The 23,550-nt window shown below is 38.8% G+C and overlaps 1 protein-coding gene across 1 annotated transcript in view; it reads right to left on the reverse strand.

Moving 5' to 3' along the window:
- Positions 1–237: 237 nt before the first annotated feature.
- The window catches only part of ZC3H6 (zinc finger CCCH-type containing 6), a 31,000-nt gene continuing 7,687 nt past the window's right edge, over positions 238–23,550 (reverse strand). The window contains exons 2-12 of the mRNA XM_032184213.1: positions 17,514–17,694; positions 15,964–16,089; positions 14,126–14,381; positions 12,097–12,215; positions 9,112–9,228; positions 7,470–7,581; positions 6,756–6,865; positions 5,808–6,061; positions 4,649–5,169; positions 4,139–4,378; positions 238–3,035 (exon numbers count right to left, since the gene is read on the reverse strand). Of these exons, the coding sequence (XP_032040104.1) occupies positions 1,531–3,035; positions 4,139–4,378; positions 4,649–5,169; positions 5,808–6,061; positions 6,756–6,865; positions 7,470–7,581; positions 9,112–9,228; positions 12,097–12,215; positions 14,126–14,381; positions 15,964–16,089; positions 17,514–17,694 (3,541 nt within the window). The 3' untranslated portion in view covers positions 238–1,530. The remainder of the gene's footprint in view (positions 3,036–4,138; positions 4,379–4,648; positions 5,170–5,807; positions 6,062–6,755; positions 6,866–7,469; positions 7,582–9,111; positions 9,229–12,096; positions 12,216–14,125; positions 14,382–15,963; positions 16,090–17,513; positions 17,695–23,550) is intronic.

Consider the following 23,550-nt stretch of genomic DNA (forward strand, 5'->3'; position numbering starts at 1 on the left):
ACAGCTCCCGTTCCTGCCTGCATCGCTGTGTGTCTCAAAGGCTCAAAAAAACAAAACCACAGAAGTTGTGATAACCATCATGCTGTCCCGGTCACAAGTGTTCCCTGGGCCAACAAAGAAGAAGAAAGAGGAAAAGGTCCACCGAGGAAGAGACTTAACGCAAAGAACCATTCCACGTGGGCGGGAACTAGGTGGCAATTGAGCAGAACGCAAATTTTTATTTTCAGTGTAGCTAGCTAGGTATAACTACATTTCCGCTAGATAAAAAACAAACCAAAAGGTAAAACAAGAGAGGCTTTGAGGACAGTTGTGCTCTGGGCATGCAACATCTTCAGAAATTAAAGAACATGCTCGACATTTCCCATAGTGACGATGATTTTTGTAGTAAGGGAACAATGACGACACGAGTGTGATCCTGGCACCACACAGCAAGCTAACTCACTGGGACTCAGCGCAAGGTCTGCTTCAAACCCCACTGCCATCTGACTGGCAAGTGGCCAAGCGGCTGAGCTACAGGCAACTTTAATCACCTTCATCCTTCAGACACCCCCTCTGCTGTTACTCCAGCCATCAGCTAGCTGCCATCACATCAACATCACAGTCATTACCAGACTTTAGCTGTACCCTTTTTAATTTTTTGTTAAAAATGTCATAAAGACACAATGAATACAAGTACTGCAGTTACATCAATACAAAAAAAGCAATACAAATTAAGCAGCTGAATACAAAAATACATTGAAATACATGAACACCACAATGTAACTTATATCACTAATCAGAATTGTGTATGCGTGAAAAAATTAAATAAAAACCTTTTTTGTATTAGACAACTTAGGTATTCTCCACTTTTAACAGTAACTTTCTTCTAGTTATGTACTTCACAATTTCTTCTATATACAGCATAGAATAAAATACTTTTAAAAGATATGACATTTTTACTCCTCAATATGTGATATAGGTCTCTTTTACACTAAGAATATTGACTGCATGAATAAAAACCAATGTCTTACATCAACTGATCTGAAAAGGAGGATCAACATTTTCCTTTTAAATCATTTATGCATACTTCCGTTAGTAAGTTTGGCTTGATGCGTCAGACAATCCTTGTCAAACAGTGTCTCTCACAGTAATGTACATAATATTGCTTGTATCTATACAATCATACAAATGTGGCAATCATATCTAAATGTTGTTTAGGAAAGAGACAGCTCACACATATACAGGTCTTCAGACTTTCTTAATGACTTATTTACAATGAAAGTGCTTTTATCAGCTCTAACACGATACAGGTTTGTTTTTTTCTACATGTCAATTATTAGTCTCCCTGAAATTGGAAAAAGTATTATATAGAAAATACCACAGCTTTGCAAACACTATAGCATACTGTATAACTGCATGTGGTTCTGAGATTAGCAGCTGAAAAGTGTTGATAATTATAATTTAAAAATAAATAAAGCAAAGAGGTAAACCAGTTACAAAACAGCAGAAAACTGCAATATTCACAACAGTAAAAAGACTTAAAATCAATTGCTAACAAAATGGTGAAGCAGTTGGATCGAAAGTCTTGAAAACATCTTTTAGCGACTTATCATCTGATTCCCCATTCGGATCGTTATCCTGTGTCTGAGTTACCTGTCCAGGCTGTCTAACCTGCCTTGGATCGTTGTACTGCGGTCTGATTAATCCTGATAAAGCTTGGATAGGAAGATTATGCACCGCAGGTGCAGCGCTGGAGTGTTTAGCCTGAGATTTACTGGTGCTATTTGCTTTATCTGAAGTGGCTTCTCCTGATCCTTCCGTATTTTTTTCCACGTTCAAGGCAGGCTTCGGCAGTGATGCATCTTCCGAGAGACTGGGTTCATTTTTGCCAGAATTTTTCAAAATACTTTTTTTCTGGTTCTCCCCGTTCTCTCCTGAAGTAGCTGGAGCTGTGTCCAACGATGATGAGCTGTGGTCTCTCGGATCATACAAGCTAATACCGCTCAGTATCGAGCCCGGAGTTCCCAGCCTGACACCACTTGACGACAACTTGGGCGCGTAGGGAGGCAGAGCATCGGGGTCAGGCTTAGCAGTCGCAGCTTCCGAGGTCTGCGAGGAACTGGCAGCAGATCTGGCAAGGCGGGGGTCAAATTTGGAAGGGTGCGAATCTTTTGCAACTCCATGATGTGAATCTGCACTAGACAGTCTGTGGAGCCTGGGATCAACGTTTTTTTGTAAGCGAGGGTCTCCTAATTTGCTTGAGCTACTGGTGTGCGAATCCGCAGACTGATCCAGATAGCTGCTCCTGCCCGCTAAGTTGTTCTTTGCTTTCGCAGCTAGTCTTGGGTCAGCTGGCATTGCATTTGGATGGGGATCGTTTTTCAGATTCCGCAGTTTATTAAGTCTCTGGTCAGCAATGAGTGGAGGAAGAGGTAAATTAATTGAGGAGACAGGGTCGGGCTTAGGCAAAGGTACTGGGAGCAAGTCTTCGGGTGCCCATACAATATGCTTAGCAAAGTTTGGTTTCATCAGGGTAACGTCCATTTTAATGTGGCTGAACTGCCTAAGCTGCGATCGGGGATCCCTCAGTGTTACACCAGGCAAAGGTTCCAATGGTATGAGAAAAGCTCGTTCTCTCAGTTCTCTTTCTGAGTCCTCTTCATCATCATCCATCCCTTTTTGCTTGACTTTTACACCGGTGTGAGGGTGGTGTAAGTCTAGCTTTGCTCCCCCAAGAGATGAGCTGGCATGCCCGCCCTCATTAACCTTGTGCATCCTGGGGTCTCGTGCAAGCCGGGGGTCCAAGGCTGCGGATTCTGAAGGCTTTCTGGGGGTCGACCTTGGTGAGGCCCTAAGTCTTGGGTCTGCAGCCTGAGGCCCTGCACCTTTGTCTTTTGCCAGCCTCGGATCAGTAGGAATACCAAGCATGTGCTGCTCTGTGGAATGCTGTTGCCGATTCCTGAAGTTTTCACTTTGCTTCTTCAAGGTTTTTAGTATTGATTTAACACTGCTCCCCTCTTCTTCTTCACTACTGGAGTACCAGTTGACATTGTCATCTGAGAAAAGAGGATTCAAGTAAATGATCACTGGGGAATAAAACAGTGGATTTACTCATATAAAGGGGTAACTTCTCAGTAAAATAATGGAACTGAGTAATAATACTAAGGCCTGACATCAAGTCCTCACTCACTGTATTACAACCACCATATGACACACAAAAAAAAAAACAAATTAAATAAGGAACTGAAACAAAAATAAATGTAGTTAGCTGAGGTACTCCCAAACTCTGCTGCATTCTCTCCACATCTCTCTCTCTTGATATTAATTTGGGAAAATAACCTACTTCCAAACAATTATTTCTACTAGTACTGGTAAAAGACAACATTTTAAAACTGAGTCTGGATGAAAGTGACCTTGCGTTGAAGAATATGTGAAGTATAACAACACCTTTCAGTTGTCTTAAAAACAGATATGTTACAAATGTGGAATTTGCTGCTTCATTACACAGGTAACAGAAGTACTTCCAGAAGCCACAGAAAAGGGTGCAGCAGCAAGCAGGCCAAGGGACAAACATACTCTGTGCTGCTCAAGCTGATCTGCAGGTTTACTGTTCTCTACTGGCTATAGCTTACAGAAACACTCAAATTAAACACTGCAAATTTCAGATATTGCAGAGGGGAAAAAAACTGCTCTAGAGAAATAGAATATGCAAAAAAGATCAAGAGACACAACTGAATAAACAGAATCTAAGAGGCTCTTGCAGTATTGGAGTTAGAAATAATAACCCTGTTTCAATCAGGGGTTTTAAGAAGCAATTGAGTTATCAGCAAGAGAACCTTTTAAAAGTGCAGACTACATCAAAAATTATCCACAGATCTACGGTTGGACTAGATGATCTCAGACATCTTTTCCAACCTAAATGATTCTATGATTCTATCTTTCTACTTCGAACTGAAATGCAGAAACTAAACCTATACTAAAATCCTAGAATAAGCTGGAAAGAAAAGCAAGTACCTTGAGCTGAAAATACCGAGCTGGTACTTGTGCACTCACAGTAATTATGAATGGCAATATGATGAAAAATTCAAATCAACGGATTTGTTCCAGGATAATATATGGTCAGTAAGTAAATTCTGGACATTAACAAAATTAACTTTACCTTCATCTTTGCTCATTGCCCTCTGACCCTGGCTGCTGACAGAGTCTCCATCTCTTTGATGCTTTTGACTAAGTCTTACATAAAGGGCTTTCTGCATTGCTGGAAGAAAATCTGGTACATTAATGGATGGTTTATGGCCCATATGACTACTCATGCAGTCTGACTCGCTTCCACCTTGATGAGACTCTTGAGCCATAAGGTGAGCTTGGTGGTCTGTAAATTCTCCATGCCACGTTCCATCTGCAGTAAAAAAAAAAATAAACAGTCAGCAGCTACCCCATACAAGCTTTTAGAGCAAAGGCAGTAAGACACAAAACACAATCTAGCAAAACTAGCACAACATATTACACAAACAGAAATCATCATCTGAAAATGTGCATATGGTGAAGGCATCACAACAGGTGTGGTTTTCTCTCCAATATTCTTTCAGCTGCTCAGTTTCCAAGCCATGTTTTAACACTGTACAACTACAAACCACGATATGAAACAACAATTATTAAATGTCCTTACCACCAGAGTTATTAGCTGGCTGGAAGTTATGTACAGCTTGATGAGAATAATAATTGTCGTAGAAATCAGCTGGGTTCTGAATAGGCTCGTAATTCATATTCGGCTGCCGCTCACCAGGCATCTGCTGGTACTGTGGCCCTGGAGGACAATGATTATCTCTCGGCATATTCACCATATGTCCTTGAACTCCTGGGCCACTGTAAGATCCACCAAGACCTGGTGGTGTCAGAGGTGGACCACCTTGCTGTCCTTGCATAGGCATGCCAGACTGGTTCTGTGGTCCTAGAAAGCCTGGTGGAACACCCTGCATAGGAGGACTTTGCGGCATTCCTGGGCCTTGAGGCCCTCCACATGGATGATGTCCAGGAGAACCTGGGTGCATTGGCGGTCCATTATGTCCTTGCGACATGCCAGGTCCTGGCCCTGGACTTGAACCTGGATTATACATATGCTGAGAATGGGGGTCATTTCCCTGAAACGGTGGTCTTGGTGGCGATGAGCTGTTATAAAAGGTTGGTGGCCTATAGGCAAAAGAAAATTAATAAATCACTTGCAAAAATTTTTCACTTACAAACAGCCTACTAGCTATCTCTTCCCCATCTTCACTCCTACAGATGCCTGTTTCATATATATTTGTTTTCAAGTTGGATAAAAATCTGAAAGAAAAATAATTTTCAAAACAAATAACTGCGTATGTTACAAATAGCTCATAACACATTACTGAGCTTGTCTACAAGTAGAACTTTTTTTTTTTTTTAATGAACACATCCAAAACTGAACATTTGATGCAACTACGAGTTTTAGACATGTCACAGCCAACAATCTCCATGAGGAGGTTCCATTGTCTTTGGTATGGAAAGATCCAACCATAAAAAGACTTTAGAAGGAAAATGAACTTTGCTCAGCCTGCAAATGGAGATAGACAAGACAGGCACAGAGCCAAAACAAGAGCCAAAGGAGTGGCTTTCTGGAAGGTCAAGGCTCAGTAAGTAATCCTTTTAAGGAAAGCATTAAATGAATAAATAATTGATAGCCACTATTTGACGGATCATTAATTTAACAGTACACTCAGAGGCATATACTGACATAAACTAAGAGAATATTTTATGCATTTATGTAGCCATGTTCTAGGAATTCTACAGAAAAATCTAAAACCTACTTTTTTCCAATTTTGTGTGCTAAATCCACAGTAGGCTTCACAACAATTTCAAAGAGAGATGGTATTTTCTTATATTCTCCTGAAGGATCTTGATAATTCTCTATATCAGACTCAGAAAACGGATATTGCTCTGGTGGGGTTGGCAGAAGCCCAACACCTGGTGGTGGCTTAGGGAGAGGAACTATGCCACGCTTTCTGAGTTCCTCCAGTTCTTTCTCATCTTCATTTTGTGGTTCCTCTTCATTATTCAAAACCTAGAATGAAGCAATATAGCAAAGAGTCCATTATTTTTACAGTATATGCAATTCCATTTAGTCTTGCATTTTCCATTTAAATGTAATTACCTGCTGCAGTACTAGTATATATTGGCATCAAACTCAGGAAAATTAGAAAGCTATTATTATTTGTTCCATAGGACACCAATTTACATCCAGAAAGAAAATGACAGAAATGGAATTCTAAATTCTAAAATTCATAATGCTTTTAGTGTTAAACCTACATCACCTTTCTTTTAAGACCTGTTGTATAGTAACTGGGGGGAGATGTGAATATACTACTTAACACAAAGGTCAGAATTTCATGAATCATTCAGAGGAGGCAACTCATTCCTTTCTCCACCCTGAGTTCAGAAGTCAGATGATATCTAACATCAAGACAACCAAAGCTACACTTCTTGTTATGGAGTGCACGGAGACTTGCACGGAAAGGGAGTCCAAAAGTCCATGGGCAGAATTACTAGCTGTGAAAATAAGTGAGTCAGATATGACTGAAAAATAATGGGTGGCAAAGGGAATTTGATGTATGGAACCAAGTCACAGACCTGCAGTGCTAAAGAGCAACAGGAAATAATAGCATTGTTAGAGTTTAGCACCCAAGCGCCGTGGAAATTTCTAGCAGCACCCTCCATTCTTTTCGGGGAAACTCACTTTCAGACTACAAATTGCTCACCTTATCCAACAACTCTTTTGTTTCCGCAGTCAAAGGAGCATGAGAAAATTTGCACTTATCTCCTTGATAGCATTTTGCTCCTGTATGGTAAAACTTGCAAGGGAATTCATGTAAGCAAAATGTTAAGGATTCCTAACAAAGGCTGATTGTTAGTCTGCACTGTTTGGCAAGTTTATTAAATTCAGTTATCAGCTATCCTTCAATTTTTCCCAAATCCTTTTATCTTTTCACAGCAGTATCTTAACAATTTTGAAAGCTAATAACCAACTTACCTCTTAGTTTCACTTACCATTCTACTAATAATTACGTTACTGTAGCTTGAACATTATTTCTTACTAGATACTAAAACTGTGATTAAAAAGATCAGTGTCTCATTTCCAAATACAAAAAAAAAAAAAAAAAAAAAAAAAAGAACAAATCAGGGTTTAAAAAGTACATGGATATCAGGATTTTAAAAGTGTAAGGACAAAAGCATGTAACTTCATGCTTTTTATCTTCTAAGACATTAAACATCTTCCTAAGCTAAACAAAACCAGTAATTTCATACATATTTTCTCCTCCTACTGGAGTAGAATAATTATCTTCCTCTAGTAAATCCATATATACTTTTGTATAGTCTCTTAAGAAAAGACATAGACACCCTCTGAACTCATTTACATGAATTAGGAGTAAATATCAACAGTCAGTTTGATTCAAGTATTTTTTTAAGGATATTGTGCAAGTAAATGCAGTTCTCTCCTTTGGTGCAGTAACCCTGTATGTAAAACTTGCAGATTTCCTTTTTCTTTTCTATCTCTGCATCATGATCAAATTTACACTGCTCTCCCTATAAATAAGAAAAGAGGAGAAATACATTATCAATCTGAAATGCTGATTAATTCCATTTTACATTTAAAGAAAAGCATCCTCCTTAGCTGAATTTAAACTTTTTATCATTACTAACACAGCATTATAATGTAAGTACGTTCCTATTAATGGGGAGGGGAGGGGGGGGGGGTTAGACATGGAAAAAGAATTCCTGAATCTAAGTTCAAAAGAATATATGCAATGGTTAAAGAAAACAAGCTGGTCTTATGGCACCAGTTCTCTTCTCTGTTTCTGTTTAGCAATTAACATTAAAAAGACATTTAAACAAATATTTAAATAGTTTACTGTTTTTTTTTTTTTTTCCCATACAAACTATTGTGCACTTAATCAGAAAATCTGATTCTCTTTTAACATCATGTGGTAGAACCAAAATAAGTCCAACGAAGTATTAAACTATTCCATGTAGGAAAAATGGAGTCCAATCAACATCAAGTTGTCAACCACATCATGTTATACATCAGGATTTGGTTGCTGGAGAAGTTATTTTTTTACTTCTTTGTAATTATTCTCAGGAAAAATATACTAAATGCTCTTTCAACTACTGGTTTTAAAACTGAAGGTGGCAGCAAATCCTCATCTTACTGGAGCATAACATACTAAAATATATAAAGCCAGCAAAAAATGCATTCCTTTCAATTTGCCCCCTTGGTTTAGGCAGAAAAGCACACTAATTTTCACCCTCACTTTCACCATCTGAAAAAGAAACAGAGAATGTTCTATCATGAAACACACAGAAGAACTGAATATAAATGGCGCACTCACTTATTTGAGAAGGATGGAGTTTTTCTTAAATGTATTTTCTAACTGACTGAACTATTCTGACATCAGAGGATTCAACTTCACAGCAGCATTAGCTTCAAAATGAAGCAACAGCAATTTTTTAATGCAATAACAGACTGTCTTGCTAGGGTTTTTGCTTGCCAGCTGACTGCTCTGAATAGTATTCTCTTCTTTCTGTTGCCTTCCACTTGCTGGCTGAAGGAAGATGACTTCAGTTCTTTGGCAGGGGAACTATTACTACAACCCCACTTTTTACTTCAGAGAGAGAAATAATTCAGCATAATTAAGCAATTCCTTCAATGTTTCAAAATTCTAGTACCATAAAACAGATAAATGATCTAATACTTTCAGGAATCATTGCCTATCTACAGATTCCACACCTAAGATTCGTTACAGATTTGCACGACACATTGTCAGTCTAAGTTTATAATACTATCACAGAGGTTTTTACTGTAAACACGCTAGTTAGCAAACACAACCATTTTTAATAGAATTGGTTATAATCGTAGAAGTGTAACAGAGGGAATATTTTTCCACAAAATTTTCTGTTGGCATTTATCTATAAATATGTCAAACATAAGAAGTAAAAACTCTGAGTTTCAACCCATTAAGTTTTTCTTATACCAGCTAAGTAAAACAAAACAAAACAAAAATCTTCTCCCTTTCCTCACACCAAAGAAGTATACCGACAGACACCACGCATATTTACCTTGATACATCTCCCTTCAAGGAAATATTTACAAATTTGTTTGCCTTTGTGTTCCACTGTATGCTGATTTATGAATTCCTGACTCATGTTAACCCATTTCTTCACTGGTTTGCCATCCTGTAAGGAAAATGAACATCCTGTTGATGCTTACTTATTAAGTCCAGCTGCAACAGTGTTAGAGCATATTTAGTGCAGTAGTTACCCCTAAATGTGATTAACTACACCATGATTAAGTTCTTAATATTATACTCACAGATCAAAATAAAGGTAAACACACACACTTGTACATAAGAAAACTTGCACATTAGAAAACTTAGCTGCTTTAATGCTACATTTGCTATAAATGCAATCAAATCAGAAACTTCTCACACTACAACAGATGTTCTGTCCATTCAGTGAACTTATTTACCTCTTACACTTCATTTGGAAATGCTCAAAGGCAGGGCTGGCTCACAGGCACCCAGCAAGCCAGCTCCCACCTCCCTAACTGAGGGCACCTCTGAACATGGGCTTTGGTAACTACCCCTGCGACGTGCCACCCCTGCAAGCCTTAACGTAAAATAACATTCAGTTACAGAAGAGCCCAAACACAGCATTTCCTAGTTTTTCCTTGAACTATGCAGTGCTAGCAGCTTGTTGGCCACCAGGAGTCAGCCTTTAATCCTCATCAGTCAGCTCGGTAAGCACATTGATTAATGCCTGGCATTTTCAAAGACAACACCCTGTTCCAGCACCAGGTACCCTGGCCAGAATGCCTCCCCCAGGGTCCACCTTTTTCTGCTGTTCTCTACCCAAACTGCACTGCCCTTTGTGACAGAGCTGCTGCTTCCCCATGTGATGAGTGGGGAGAGTTGAGGCACGTGGCTGGGAATGGCGATTCACCAGTGCTTCTGGGAAGAGAGCAGCAGAGGGCACTGAGCAGCAGCACTGGTGGTGCAGGAGCTCTTGTTGCTGAGAAAATCCTGAACCATCAACCACCTCATCTTTGCATTTCCTTCATAAATATACTGTAATCAAACCTTATCACCCCATGTTACCACCACGCGTGGTGTTCAGTTCAAACAAATTCCTGTTTTTACTATTTTAATAAATTTGTACATGAATATAGGAGTAATGCCTGTAGCAGAGTCGGAAGCTGAACAATCATCCAGATATCTAGGCTACCACCTCAGCTATAAAGCTATATTTAATCTAACCTCCCCCTCTACCTGCTTCTCACATGATTTTTATGCCTTATTTGCAATGGTAGGTGGTCGCCTACTGATCTGCCAATAGAGGGAAATTAAGCTTTTCCAATTTCTGATTTCCACAGGAATGAGCAGGGCTCTGACTGCTGAGTAGGAACTTCTGAAATGGAATGGATGTGGTTCCTCACAGCAATCAAACTGAAAACATGAGCATCAGCACATCTTGTGTCTGCACTCAGTTTGCTTGGCAAATTAAGCAATGTCACAAAACATTAAAACGAAGAACAATTAGCGGATTTTGTTGACATTGAGAAGCAACGTCTTGAACATTGCTTCGGGCTAGGAACACCACTCCTGGGTCAGTGGAGATCCCATCTCTACTTGGAACACATTAAATCCAGAGAAATCTCAGCTGCCCCAAACAAAGAAGTTCTGAATCCAGTACTTGATCCTATTCAAGATTAATTCAAATACCAAACAAAAACAATGCCCTGAGCCTTTCTGAGAGCACTGAAAGTCAGTTACCATCCCACACCTCAAAGCACTTGAAACAACAGCTCAAGGAAGGTTGAAATGCTCCAGTTGTGTCACTGAGAGTCCTGGGGGTGCAGCTGCATGGCAGAAGAATCTCATCAGTCACCCCACCACACAACTCGGCATCTGCGTGGCAGAACTCATAACTTCGCTGCAGCCAGGAGCCCAGCTTTTTGTTTTCTGTCTCCTAGCCCTGCTGGGGCCTGCCTGCAGCTGCCTCCTCGTCTCCACCCTTCCCCACAGCTTGGAGACAGAGCTGGATGACAGGGCATGTTCGGCAGCACCAGTAAGGAGGAGTCCTATGAACAAGCATCATCCTAACTGATCCAACAGCTGCCCTTCTCCCTACCACATACAGGGCAGGGAAAGGAAAATCTGATCTGGACCACCCGGGAGCCCACGAGAGCTGGGCCATCTGCAGAGCACAAAGATAAATTACCATGGCTGAACCACGCATTACTGCGTCAGCAAGAAGCCAGCCACGTGTATTCTTCAGTGCAGGAGGGAGGAGAGCCGCAGATATTTTAGGGAGAAAGATAAACTACCACTGCCTCAGAATCTGATCTCAATGCGCTGTATACATTTAAATGTGAGTTTGCTTAAACGATGTTTTTCAGCCATGGATGGGTTTGATCTTTTAATCAGCAATTCTGTTTTGTTTTGGTTTGGTTTGTTTGTTGTTTTTTTTTTTTTCATTTAGATAGTTGAAGATTGGTGTGACAAATTTATTAATACCATGGCAATATCAAACACCAAGTTTTCTCTAATTCCTATAACAATAATTGGTAATTCCTGTAATAAATAATTACTAAGCCAAAACCAAGGTCATATACATTTCCATTTCCACCACCATAGCTCTGGAAAGAAGCAGAATCCTTCATGATTCAGAAGAAAATTAGCAAAACATGTGAAGCCATCCAGTTTCTCCACTGAAAAAACTGAGGTGGATTGGTAGTAGCAAAATGTCATCTTTTAGAAACAGTTAACATGGAAGCTCATAAGCTATTCAAAATCAAAGCTCATAAACCACTTCTGTTATTTTTTTTTTATTTCCAAGAAAAACAAGAAAATGATCTATTAGTTTAAGTTATCAACTGTACTTTGTACATCAAGTGCAGTAAAATTCTTTTAAGGGGAAACTGACTTTTCTAGAGACAAGAACAAAAAGCGAAAAACCATGTACTTTTAAATAGTCTTCTGTTAAAACAAGATGTCCAGTCATTTGAAACAACTGCATTAGAAAGTCAACTTTAATTCCACATACCTCATGGAAGCCATCAGATCCTTTATTGCCTCTTCCCCTTCCACGATCTTTACGCTTCAATTTCTTCTGCATTCCACGCCCTCGACCAACATTGTAATTATTACCTCTTTGAGAAATACCTGAAAAACAGCAATGACCTTTTTAAATGACCTCAGAAAGTACAGTTACCTTGTGACAACAAATGCAGACAAATATAAAGCTAAATATCTTTTTGCAGTCTGAATTCCCAAATACTGTCTTGAATCATGACTTGGCAAGTAGAACTACACCAACCAGTTATAGTTCTATGCAACTGCCTCCTCTTTGAAAAGCTCTTCAAAATCAGTAGCAGACTGATAAACTGAATATAAAATTAATCTCATTCAAAGCAGCTTCTCACAATTAGAAGTGCAGACATGTGACTAACTAGCCCAAACACTTAAAATATGTGTGTGCTGTGTGGACACTTTCTGAACACAGAACTAACCGGTACAATTGGCACCCAGGCGCACACACATGCATCACAACATCCCAGAAACTAGAGATCATAACCTAAGGAATATAACAGAACAACTCTGAATGCAATAATATTTAATGGCAACTGTTTAGAAGCCTCAAGGCCGTACTTTTATAGCTATCAGCATGCCAGTAGGCATGGCCTCAACTAAAAGCATGGAGACGGGGTATCCATCTGCTTTCTCATTAACTTAAAACCAAATAAAAACAAAGCTCTGCAGACATCATCACATCTGCTTCAGGTGGTAGCCACCCCACAACAGCAAGGCTGATTCCAGATGACTTGCAGACAGCTCTTGAAGCAGCATTACCAAGCAGCACATGAAGGAACACTTTTGTCTCAGCTAAGTAGATTCTAACAATCTTTTGCCAATTTATTTTGTTCTGAACCAAAACAGAACACAAAAGATCACCCCAGTAGTAAATGAAAGAAAGCTTACTAGCTTTGTGTAACACCGCATTTTCTTGAGAACTATTCCAATAGTTATGTCATACAATATCCTACTCAAATTTTGTTTGTCAGACAAACCTTTAGCCACAGTTAAAGGGAGACAATTTTGCAAACTGACTGAATCAACAGTTTCTGAAATATGAACTTTGATGCCAACCTTGTATCTCAATAGAAAAAGCAAAGAGAATAAGTGAAGTATTTCTAGATGGCAGATCAGGATACCTCTGAAACCAGTATGCACTGTCTCCTGTGTCTAACCTTCCACACCCTAACAGGTAGCAATATAAGAAGATGGGGGAAGTCAGAAGTCCCTTCATAATACAGAAACCAGAGATGTAAGCTAGCTTAACGAGTTGCACTGCCATGTTAAGGAAATGATCAGACACCAAATGAAAGGTGCAAACAAGACTGCTTACATAACTAAGTTTATGTAACTAGGGCATGAACAAAGGCCAGCAGGACTCTTTCAGAATACTTTTTCATCAAAATTTGTATCAGTCCAGCTTTGAATGAAATAAAAGTTGTGAAAAGAAAAATAAAAGGATCTTAGCATACTTACAGGGCAAGCTGATCAATGTATTCAGGCACCTATCAAAACTTCTAGGTACTTTATATAATTTTATATACATATATACACACACATACACACAAACACAGGGCCTAAACTGGATATTGGAATTCACCTAATACATACTCCTTCCCCTCCCCTGCATCAAGTTCCATTTCAGACTTTCATGAAATGCCCCAGAAAAACACTTTATGACACAGCCCTATGATTCCTTAGTCGGTTACATAATCAAGAGCTTTTTTTTTTTTTTTTTTGTAAGGTTTTATTTATTTTTTTACTACACAGACAATACCCAATATTTGATCTTTTCCTCGATAAATGCATCAGTGCAACCCTATGATGTTCTTCCTTCCCAATAAACAGCATACCATTGCTGATGAGAAGCTGCTACCTCACAGGAAAGCCACTGCTTGCAGCTCTCCTCATTCAGCTCTCAACACAAACATCCTGAAATGGTGCATGATATAACTGCTACTGCCATCCATTACTACAGCTAACAATTCAAATTATCTTACCTTTCTGGATCCCTTTCATCCCCTGTTTTTTCACTGGTTCTTTCGGAAATGGAGGTCCTAAATCACTACTGGAGGTCTCTTTAGCTTGCCTGTATTGTTTAAGCTGATCGGCAAAATCTTCATCTTTTTCTTCCTCGTTATAATTACCAAAGTTTTCATCACTGTAATGACTATAGTCATCATACTCCTTACTTTTTACATTTTTTTTATGTTGCATTTTCTGTGAACTCATGTAATTTCCTGATACGTGTCCATGCTGTATGAAAGGGATTGTATTGTTTAGAAGCAACTCAATATTTCAAACACCACCCCTCCAAACTGCTCTACAAAACCAATTGTTTTTACTCTTATTGTCATGCTGTCTACAGATCTGCATAAACAAGCATTAATAATAAACAACAGAAATCAGTTATTCAGTAGAAATTAATACATTTGACTCTGAGTGCATCAAAATAGGGAAAAAAAAGTTTTTTTGTTTTTGTTTTAAACAAAAGAACAGCATCAGGATTTATTCTCCAGAAAGCTTCTCAGAGAGGCTGACAAAGAATTTTAATGTATGCAGTCCTAAGCATTTCTAAGTACTACTTCTAATCTGTAAAGACGTTCTTCTAAAAACAAACAGCGTGAGTAAAAAATAAAGTACTGATTAGAACATGTTCGAATCACATACAAATATATTCAGATCCTTCACAGTTGAGCTTAGATCACATATATAAGAATGCATAGTGGCATTCCTATGTTTAGATATTTACTTTATATTACAATAGGCAATATAATATGCAAACAATTTTAAATACAAGACTTTCACACTTAGTTGGGAGACTTTGTGCTGATACTGCATGTCAACAAGATTCTTTAATGCTTGTTTTGCTGGAATTTGAGAAGTTACTGGACATTTGTCAAGAAGCAAAGCTGATTAACTTGTGGAGTCTGCAACTGAGCTGCTTCTTGGAACTCAGGCTACTTTGGTGTACAGTGTTCAACAGTTTGAAGAGTATCCATTCAGGGAAAGTCAGCAGGACTGAAACAAGAATCCTATGTTTACATTAATAACAGAGTTCTCTCTTAGTAACAGCAGGCAGAATTAAAATTTAACTTGTTATATCCAATATCCGAAAGGTTAATTAGAACTATGATTAAAATAGAATCTTTCCCTCATGATCTCCATATCCTGATAATCTTGGACACAGATGATGCAATCTGCCCTGTCTCTGACAGTCAGGATGAAATATTTCTTTTGACCCCTCCTAAGCCAGCACTGTCCCTTCTCCAGTTTCTGCAGACAAGATCTTCAGTTCGCTAATAAATCAGGCTGGCTTAGAGCTTTCTGGAATGGTTTCAGGCTAAAAGGAAAGTCTCCCCTCCTCCAAAGTAATACGGTTCCAACAAGCCTCTAACTACTCTATCTCACCTTTAGAGAATAGCATTCTATTTCACCCAGTGGTCTCAGAAGGGCTATTGAGCTGCACAGACTGAGAAAAGCCAGGACAAATTGAGCTATCAGAAAGCAGCAGCAATTCTAGATATTTAAAGGTGACTTTTCAAGAGCTGTTTCCTTAGTACCGTCTAAATCCGAGGTAGGCAACAGTAAAGATATCTTAATAATCACCTGATAGAAGAAAAATAGCATAAACCTTGTTTACAACACCTATACTCATGCTACAGATAACACTTTACATTTGGAAATCTACCCACAGGAGATGAGAACTATACGTACTTCCTGAAATCTGTGAGAACAGGCTCTTTGATCAAGTCAGCCTTCGAAAAACAAAACATTTACATTTTTAAAATTGCACCCAAATAAATACACGGGAAATCAAGTTTAAAAAAAATACTACCTGACTGAATGAAGAATCATAATCTCTGTATGAAGAACTGCTACTCTTTTTATGTGATCTTTCTGTACGTTCAATATCAGAGTCATGGCTGTAGTCTGAACTGTCATCACTGGAAGGGGAGTTATGCTGGAGAAAAAAAAAAAAGAAACAGAAGAAAATAATTCTCTAAAATGCTGTTACATAATTTACTATGTAACTGGTTTGCTGCATGTGAACTTAAACGGACCCCTAGCCCAAAATATGGCAGTTATTTTCTTAACTCTAACAAACATCCGCCTCTAGGTGAGACCAAAGAAAGCACAGTGTGACGACCCACTCTCTTTATCAGAGAAAGAGATTTGATCCAATAAGGCTTTCGAATGAAAACCTTGAGGGTTATGTGGTTACTCTAGGTTCTATCAGTTTCCCTTGGGTTTCTCTCTCTGAGACCTTCTTCTTTGCAACATAGCAGAGATGCTGCTGGAAGGCTACAAAATCTGGGAGACATCTAGAAACTTGCCTATGACTATAGAATAGATTGGCATCCCGTCAGTTTCTGCTGGGAGAAAACTCAACATTATTCCATTACAAGAGCATTTAGAAGTATTGGTTTGTAGAAGATTTAGAGGGGAAACTAGCTGCAAACAAATCAATTGTAATTCTTCTGCTCCCCTTCTCAAAACCATACCAGAACACTATAGTTCTGTGATTTGTAGAAAATGGCAATCAAGTTTCATTTTTTAGGAGAAAGTTTTGTGAATCTCTTGCATCTACTTAAGAGTCAACTAAAATATGTTCTATGCATTATCTTAAGGTTAAGTGTACTGAAGAATTCACTCAACTGGCACGAAATCTTTTCTTTCCATAAGTGTGCTAAGAAAACGAACAAATGAAATTGAGAAATTTACAGTATGCTTGTTATTGTAAAGAAGTTCTCACTCCCTGTGCTGCCATGACGACCTTTGTTAGTGGCCAGTGCTTATGTTATATTGCTGCTTAAGATATAAACAATTTCAGAAGTGGTTTAACACTTTGGTCTTTTATGTCAGAACTGCCACAACCACTGACAATGTCAAAGTGCAAAAGGCTCCCAAATGTGTTTTGTAAACTGCAATTAAGAGAAATGTTGAAATAAATAAACATCCAATGAAAATGTGTATCACAAATAATATAGTTAAACCCCCAATCTGATTATGCATTTCTTTTAAAGACAAGCTGACGAAAACCAAGTTTATGAAATGCACTTAGTCAAAGCTAACAAGTAAGTTTCTACGCTATCATTTGGAATGTGCTACGGCTGGATTACTTAATGATTTATGACCTCTTACTCCACACAAACTATCACTGAAATACATGAATATGCACTGCCACATGTCAAGGTCTACTTAAATTCTTTAATACTGAAATGCATTGATAAGATAGGAAACTCAAAAAATGCACTTAAGTCCAAAAACTGCCTAAATAGTAATAATACCGTTTTTAGACTTCTCTCGTTTCCTGGATTCTCGTCTAAGTCCGGAAACCTGGAACTAAAACAAGCACTTTCAATACTCTGGTTTGCATTTTCTAACCTTATGCTTATCCCGTCTTCTCCTTTTTGACTTTTTCTTTTCTTTTTCTTTTTTGCGTTTCTTCCGTGATTTTCTATGTCCTTTCTCATTTTTCTGTTTATCATCACCTTTTGAACCATGTTCTTTCACATCTTCATAAGCTGCATCATCTATTTCACCATCTTCAAGCTCCCCATCTTCTCTGTAGGAGGAAAAAATATCAATACAATAAAATTACATAATATTATCTCCCTTGTCTGTCCAACAGCACAATAAAAACAAAGCCACACAATATTTCTTTCCACCAGTTACATTTTCATACACAAGCATATACATATTATAGTACACTTAACACCCCAAAAACTACTAGGATTTTCTTGTGAAGAAAAATTGAATAAAAGTCATTATACGCACTTGAATTGCACTGCAAAATAATAATAATAATAATAATAATAATAATAATAATAATAATAATAATAATAATAATAATAATAATAATACAACTATGGTGTGTTTTTTGCTTTGACTTCTCAGAACAAACGCCTTCCCTTCTTCCATAATTTCCTCCAACACAGCTAAAACACAGCTTCAATACCCACAACACCAAAACCCACTGCTGCAGTTAATCCCATTTCAAACTGAAAACGTAGTTTGACCATTTCTAGAAATACTTAACTACAATGCTATTACTTCTCTTTCTGTTGCTGTACTTGCAGAACAGATTTAGTCAAATTTAAAGGCAATTAAAACTCTGTGAAAACCATACAGGTAGGAGTAGTAGGAAGAAAATCAAGCAGTTGGGCACTGCAGGATAAACAATGCACCATCCTGTGCACACCTTTCCTTCAACACACTGTTTCCTGGAACTTCAGATGCGTCTGTGCTAACTAGTGTGCAATGGCCAATGGCCTGAGCAGTTCCAAAAAGGAAATTACTTTGGTGGTTAAACTGAATCTTTAAAATAAATTAATGGTAGTGGATGAAAAGAAGGGAGCAGTTAACATTTGAAGTCCATTTGCTGGAATCTAAACACACAGATTACGCTATTTTTCTAAGATGCCTTTGTTTTTGTTTGCTTGTTTTTCCAAATTTCTAGCACTGACTTTTGCAGGGGTTCTTTTCACACAACACAGCAATAACTGATACAATAATCATTGTAGATGGAACCATTAACTTGCGCAGATGAACATGACAGTGTCAAAAGTCTTTAAATTGGAATTAACACCAAAGGATGATTCAAAAACCAACAAACATATAAGTATTAACACAAAACGCGTCACTTCAAGTGCTTGCTAACTAGAAAGGTTAGTGCTCATCTTTACCTGTACAGGGAGAAAAGAGTCTATATATAGATATATAAAAGAAATACATCCAACAAAACACCAGCTAACCTCTGCCCAATCCCTGTTTCTAGCCTATTTTGTGAGACGGCTGAAGCAATCCCAATCCCCTTTCTGTTATTTGCTGGGTTTTGGTTGTGGAAGAACACACTACTTTCAAACTTACTGGCTCTATAGAACTCTTTCTACATTACTTTCCACTGCGTCAGGAATTCAGACTCTGTAGACATCACAGAACCTTACACAAACACAACGCTGTATTTTTGCATGGAGACTACCTGAAAATGGTGTGAAGCCCTGTGGTGCCTGCAACCACCACCCTGCGAACGTACCAGATTCAGCAGGTACTTAACAGAAAAGCTGCTGGGGGGGGCAACAAGGGGAGAAGCCCACAGATACTACGGAACCATATACAAGTTCAAAATAGGAAATTGAGGTTTTCGTCACAAATCTCTACCCTGTAACAGTCAGAATGCTCATTTACTAGTGAACAGACGTCATAAATCTTGAAGTGGGCACTGCCAACAACAGCTGGCAAAACCAGCTGTGAAATCAACACTGTGAAAAAGGTAGTTAAATAAATCTATGTATTGTTTTTGCTTTTTTCTAACTTGTATTTCTTACTATGCAGGATCACTTGGTGGTCCTAGAACTACTCTTGCATATACTGTTCTTTGCTACCGGTGGGTAACTTCTGCTCCTCTCTGCCAACAGACAATCACTGCCGTATGCTTAGATTCGAGACTACTATTCTCTCATCTTTACACAAAACAGTAAAAAAACAAACAAACAAACAAACAAAAACCTTAGTATGACATTTAATGACATTTAGACAAACAATGTAGTATATTTAATATCAACCAAATTACTTACAAAATGATGAAATACTGAGAAAACCCTAAGATTAATGGAAATTGTCTGGGAAGGAATTTGTTATTTGGAATGCAAATATCTGCTGATCTAGACACTATTTGAGGAAAATAGTACAGAGTAAAATACAGTTTTTAATGAAGACAGAAAAAAATAAGACAAAACAATCTTCCACTTGATGGGGAGAGTGTTAAAACGGTAATATTCCTTGCGTACTGCTAGTCTGGAAGAGTCAAAGGCTTTATCCCGTATGAAACAGGAATGCAACAATGTCTGTTAATAAAGCTTTGAAGTTTTTGCCTAGTCAATGACGCTGAGTTCCTTGCAGAATATTTTCTGATGTCCCTGGAAATGCAGGAGTAGTGGGAGGCAGGGAAGACAAGTAAACCCAGAGTCATATTACACTGGTTGTGATCTACGCCTCTCTACATTTCAAACAACTAAGAAACTGGGCATCAGAGGCTTTCAAAGCCTTCTGTACCTAAGGAACAATGTAGCCAGCCCTCCCCATCTCTGATCTGCTCACATCTCTGTTATGCAGCAGCTCAGAGCACTTACATTAGAATCACATACACACTTTTTTTTTTTCCCTAAAGCACAGAGTTGAAGTAGAAAACTGTTCTACATATGTGTCCACATTCTGGACTGAGGCACTGCTGCACGTTTAAAAGGAGCAACTGCAAAATCAGCTCTTTATTGTGATGCATTCTGACTGACTTGCTACCATAAACACATACTGAAAATGCATTACAGGATTTAAAAAAAAAAAAAAAATCATTCATCACGATTGCACTGGGATGTCTCTCAGTACAACAGCCAACAAAAACTACTAGAATTATTAGCTTAACAGCTTCGTAAACTGAAGATTGAAGATTTCATACCAAGGCTTAATCTTTGTTAAGGACAAGGTTGTCTATAAGCAGTAACAAAAGATCCTAAAGTGCAGAGAGAGGCACAGTGCTCCAACCTTTCGGTGTGCACCTGCTGAGGATAACTTCTGGTCTCTGAATGGAAACTGGACTTGACAACAAAAAACTTAAAGCTGTTGAAATTTGGTCTCTCAGAGTAGCAAGAAGTGACAAAGCATTAAAAAGACCTCAGACACAACAGACCGGTAAGCCTGGCAAAGCTGTAACTTGTCAGGCCCTGTGGCATTCGCATAAAGATCTGCCTTCCTGAAACAGAAGGAACTTAAAGTCAAGATGTGAACACAGCTATCATTGGAAAAAGATGACATTGACTTTACGTGCCATGCCTTGCTGCTGTGAAAGGGAAGATGGGCACAGGCCTCGTTGCTCTCACTTGCAAACAGAGCTAGACGAAAGAGGCAAATGATTTGACATACAAACCAAAAGACGCCTAAATTAAACCCATTTTGCTTGCAGTCTGCCTGGGGTAGCTACCTAACAGGATTTATGGTCCACCACGTCTGATGCTCCGTGCTCTAGAATGATCTTGAGGGACCGTGACTGAAACAACGTGCTTCTGCTCGACAGTTGTTCCTGGTGTAAAAGAAAGCAGCAGCAGAAATTAAATGAAAGCAGGGCCCAGAGATATTTCTGGTAACCTCAGGCCAATAGTGCTTTAAAATCACTTTGTACCTATTAAGAAAAAATAAATTAGCAGTGGTAGTTATACGTATAAACATGTATGTACCAGTCACTGCTGACCTAGAAACATGCAGGCCTGGCCACTCTGAAACCAGAGTGGCAGTACTCCAGCACACTGATCCTGAAGGCAACAGAAAGTCTTCCAGCGAGGCCCAGGAAGGAAATTATGACTTGTTGTTGGTCCAGTAGTATGATGTAAATACTAAATAGTGGCACTGGAGCTACACCAATTTGAATAATGTTAGAGCAGCAAGAATAAATCCACATTAGACAAGCCACAATAATACTTAACGATAGAGAAAAGAATTAAGAATTCTCCTTAAATTGAAATTACATAACTACAATAAGAGCAGATGGGGAGAATAAATAGGAGAAATTTCCTGAGCAGGAAGATCTCCCTCTCTTTTGAGCTGAAGTCTCAGGTTCAGATTCCTCTCTTTTAGGAATGAAATCGGCATCTGGTCTTTCCATCTGCCTCATTCCATTCACCCCCTTGCATAAATGGGTGGATCAATAAATAAATAGATTAAAAAAATGAAAATAGACAGTGGTTACAAACCTAGAAGCAAGCCATAGTACTGATTTTGTAAGCTGAGTAAATGGATGCACTAGGGAAAAGAAATAGGAAAAGGAACAAAGAAAACACATGCAGGTACTGGCTCACACAACCCCATAAAGGCCCTGGAAAAAAGGAAGGCAATCTATTGGGGGTGGCTCTCTGCCCACCCCTACCTCCCAGCTCCCGGGGTCCTGCAGCCAACGCTGTGCTCTCCCAGCACCTGGGGCCAGCCCACTGCACCGCACCAAGGCCAGGGAGGATACAATACAGCAGAACATCTATCCCAAGCACAAAACAAATCCTGGTTTCAAACACCACAGGGTCCGTTATCTCAGGCATTCCCTGACAAGTTCCGAAGTACATCGTTTAATAACCCATGAAAGCATTTATTAGTCAGGTATCTCCTGGAGAGATGTGACAAAGCATGCATAACTGAAATGCAAATATTTATGAAACACCTGCCACTATTAGGAAAAACAAACAAAAACCAGTCTTTCCTATTTTGACGAAGCGAGCTAAACCCGCTTGTTCAAGGACATCTACTCAGTTAAAACATCCTCTTCGGTGAAACAGCCACTGAAAATGCTCTCTGGGAAATAAGGCACTTGCCAGTTACCAGTTCCTCTGGGAACTGCCATCATACATTTACACTTCAGGGATGCGTGCACGACTCATCTTTCTAGGAAAAACAACTGTGCAGAATCTCAGGAATACCATCCTTTGGATTGGATTTCAGAGGTACGGTTTACAGAAGTTGTTCTCTACTCCCCAAATGCCTGAATTATCTCCACAAAATCCTAGAATTTTCCAAGGACTGAACTGCAAGAATGTTAAAAAAATAAAATAAAATCACTGGATAAATATAATTTGAAAAGATACTGGCCTAAAACATATTTCCAGGAAATGATTTAATTCTTCTTCAGAGAAAGCTTGAAGGAAGCTATAGGGCAGAAACTACCCTCAGCTCAGGCTTCCTTTTTCACTGAAAATCCAAACTGAAGCTGGACGCTAGGAAGTGAGTGCAGAACCTCCCCCTTCCACAAGTTCCCTTCCTACATTTGTTCCACGGCCTTGGCTGTAGCAAATAGCTTATGAAGGGCTTTCAGTGATGTGAAGCAAGACTACCTCCTTTTCCACTATTGAGTAATAAAAGTCAACAAACAGATGTCATCTGGAAAATACATAGCCAGTAGATGATTTTCTAGGAAATGGGTCCTAGCTTTATGCGGTTTTCCCTTTGGCAGATAACTACAGTCACACCACTGATGTAACAAGAGTCGGTATCAACTTCTGGTTCATACCATACAGTGCTTGCTTACAGAATATTCTGGATTTACACAACATCTTAGAATGCTTTTGTTATTGCTGGAGACATCTGACATAAAACCCAAATTTTCTTAATGTAGAAAAGCAAGGAACTGTCACCTTATCTTCTTTTTTTTTTTCAAGATTTAATTTCTCTTTCAACTACCCAACCCTACGGAGCAATACAGCAGAGAAAGATCCTTCACTGAAATAATGCCAACAGCTTGTGGGGGGACCAGTTCAGGATGCGCTTCCTACACAATGCATACCTTAGGAGTCACAAAGACAGCCTCTGCGCTGAGGGAATACACACTGGCATTTTATTTGTTTTTTTTACACTTCTGCCATGTGTTAGTTCCCTGGATTCTATACTT

This window comes from Aythya fuligula, chromosome 3, assembly GCF_009819795.1.
Source record: "Aythya fuligula isolate bAytFul2 chromosome 3, bAytFul2.pri, whole genome shotgun sequence".
In the NCBI taxonomy this organism is placed as follows: domain Eukaryota; kingdom Metazoa; phylum Chordata; class Aves; order Anseriformes; family Anatidae; genus Aythya; species Aythya fuligula.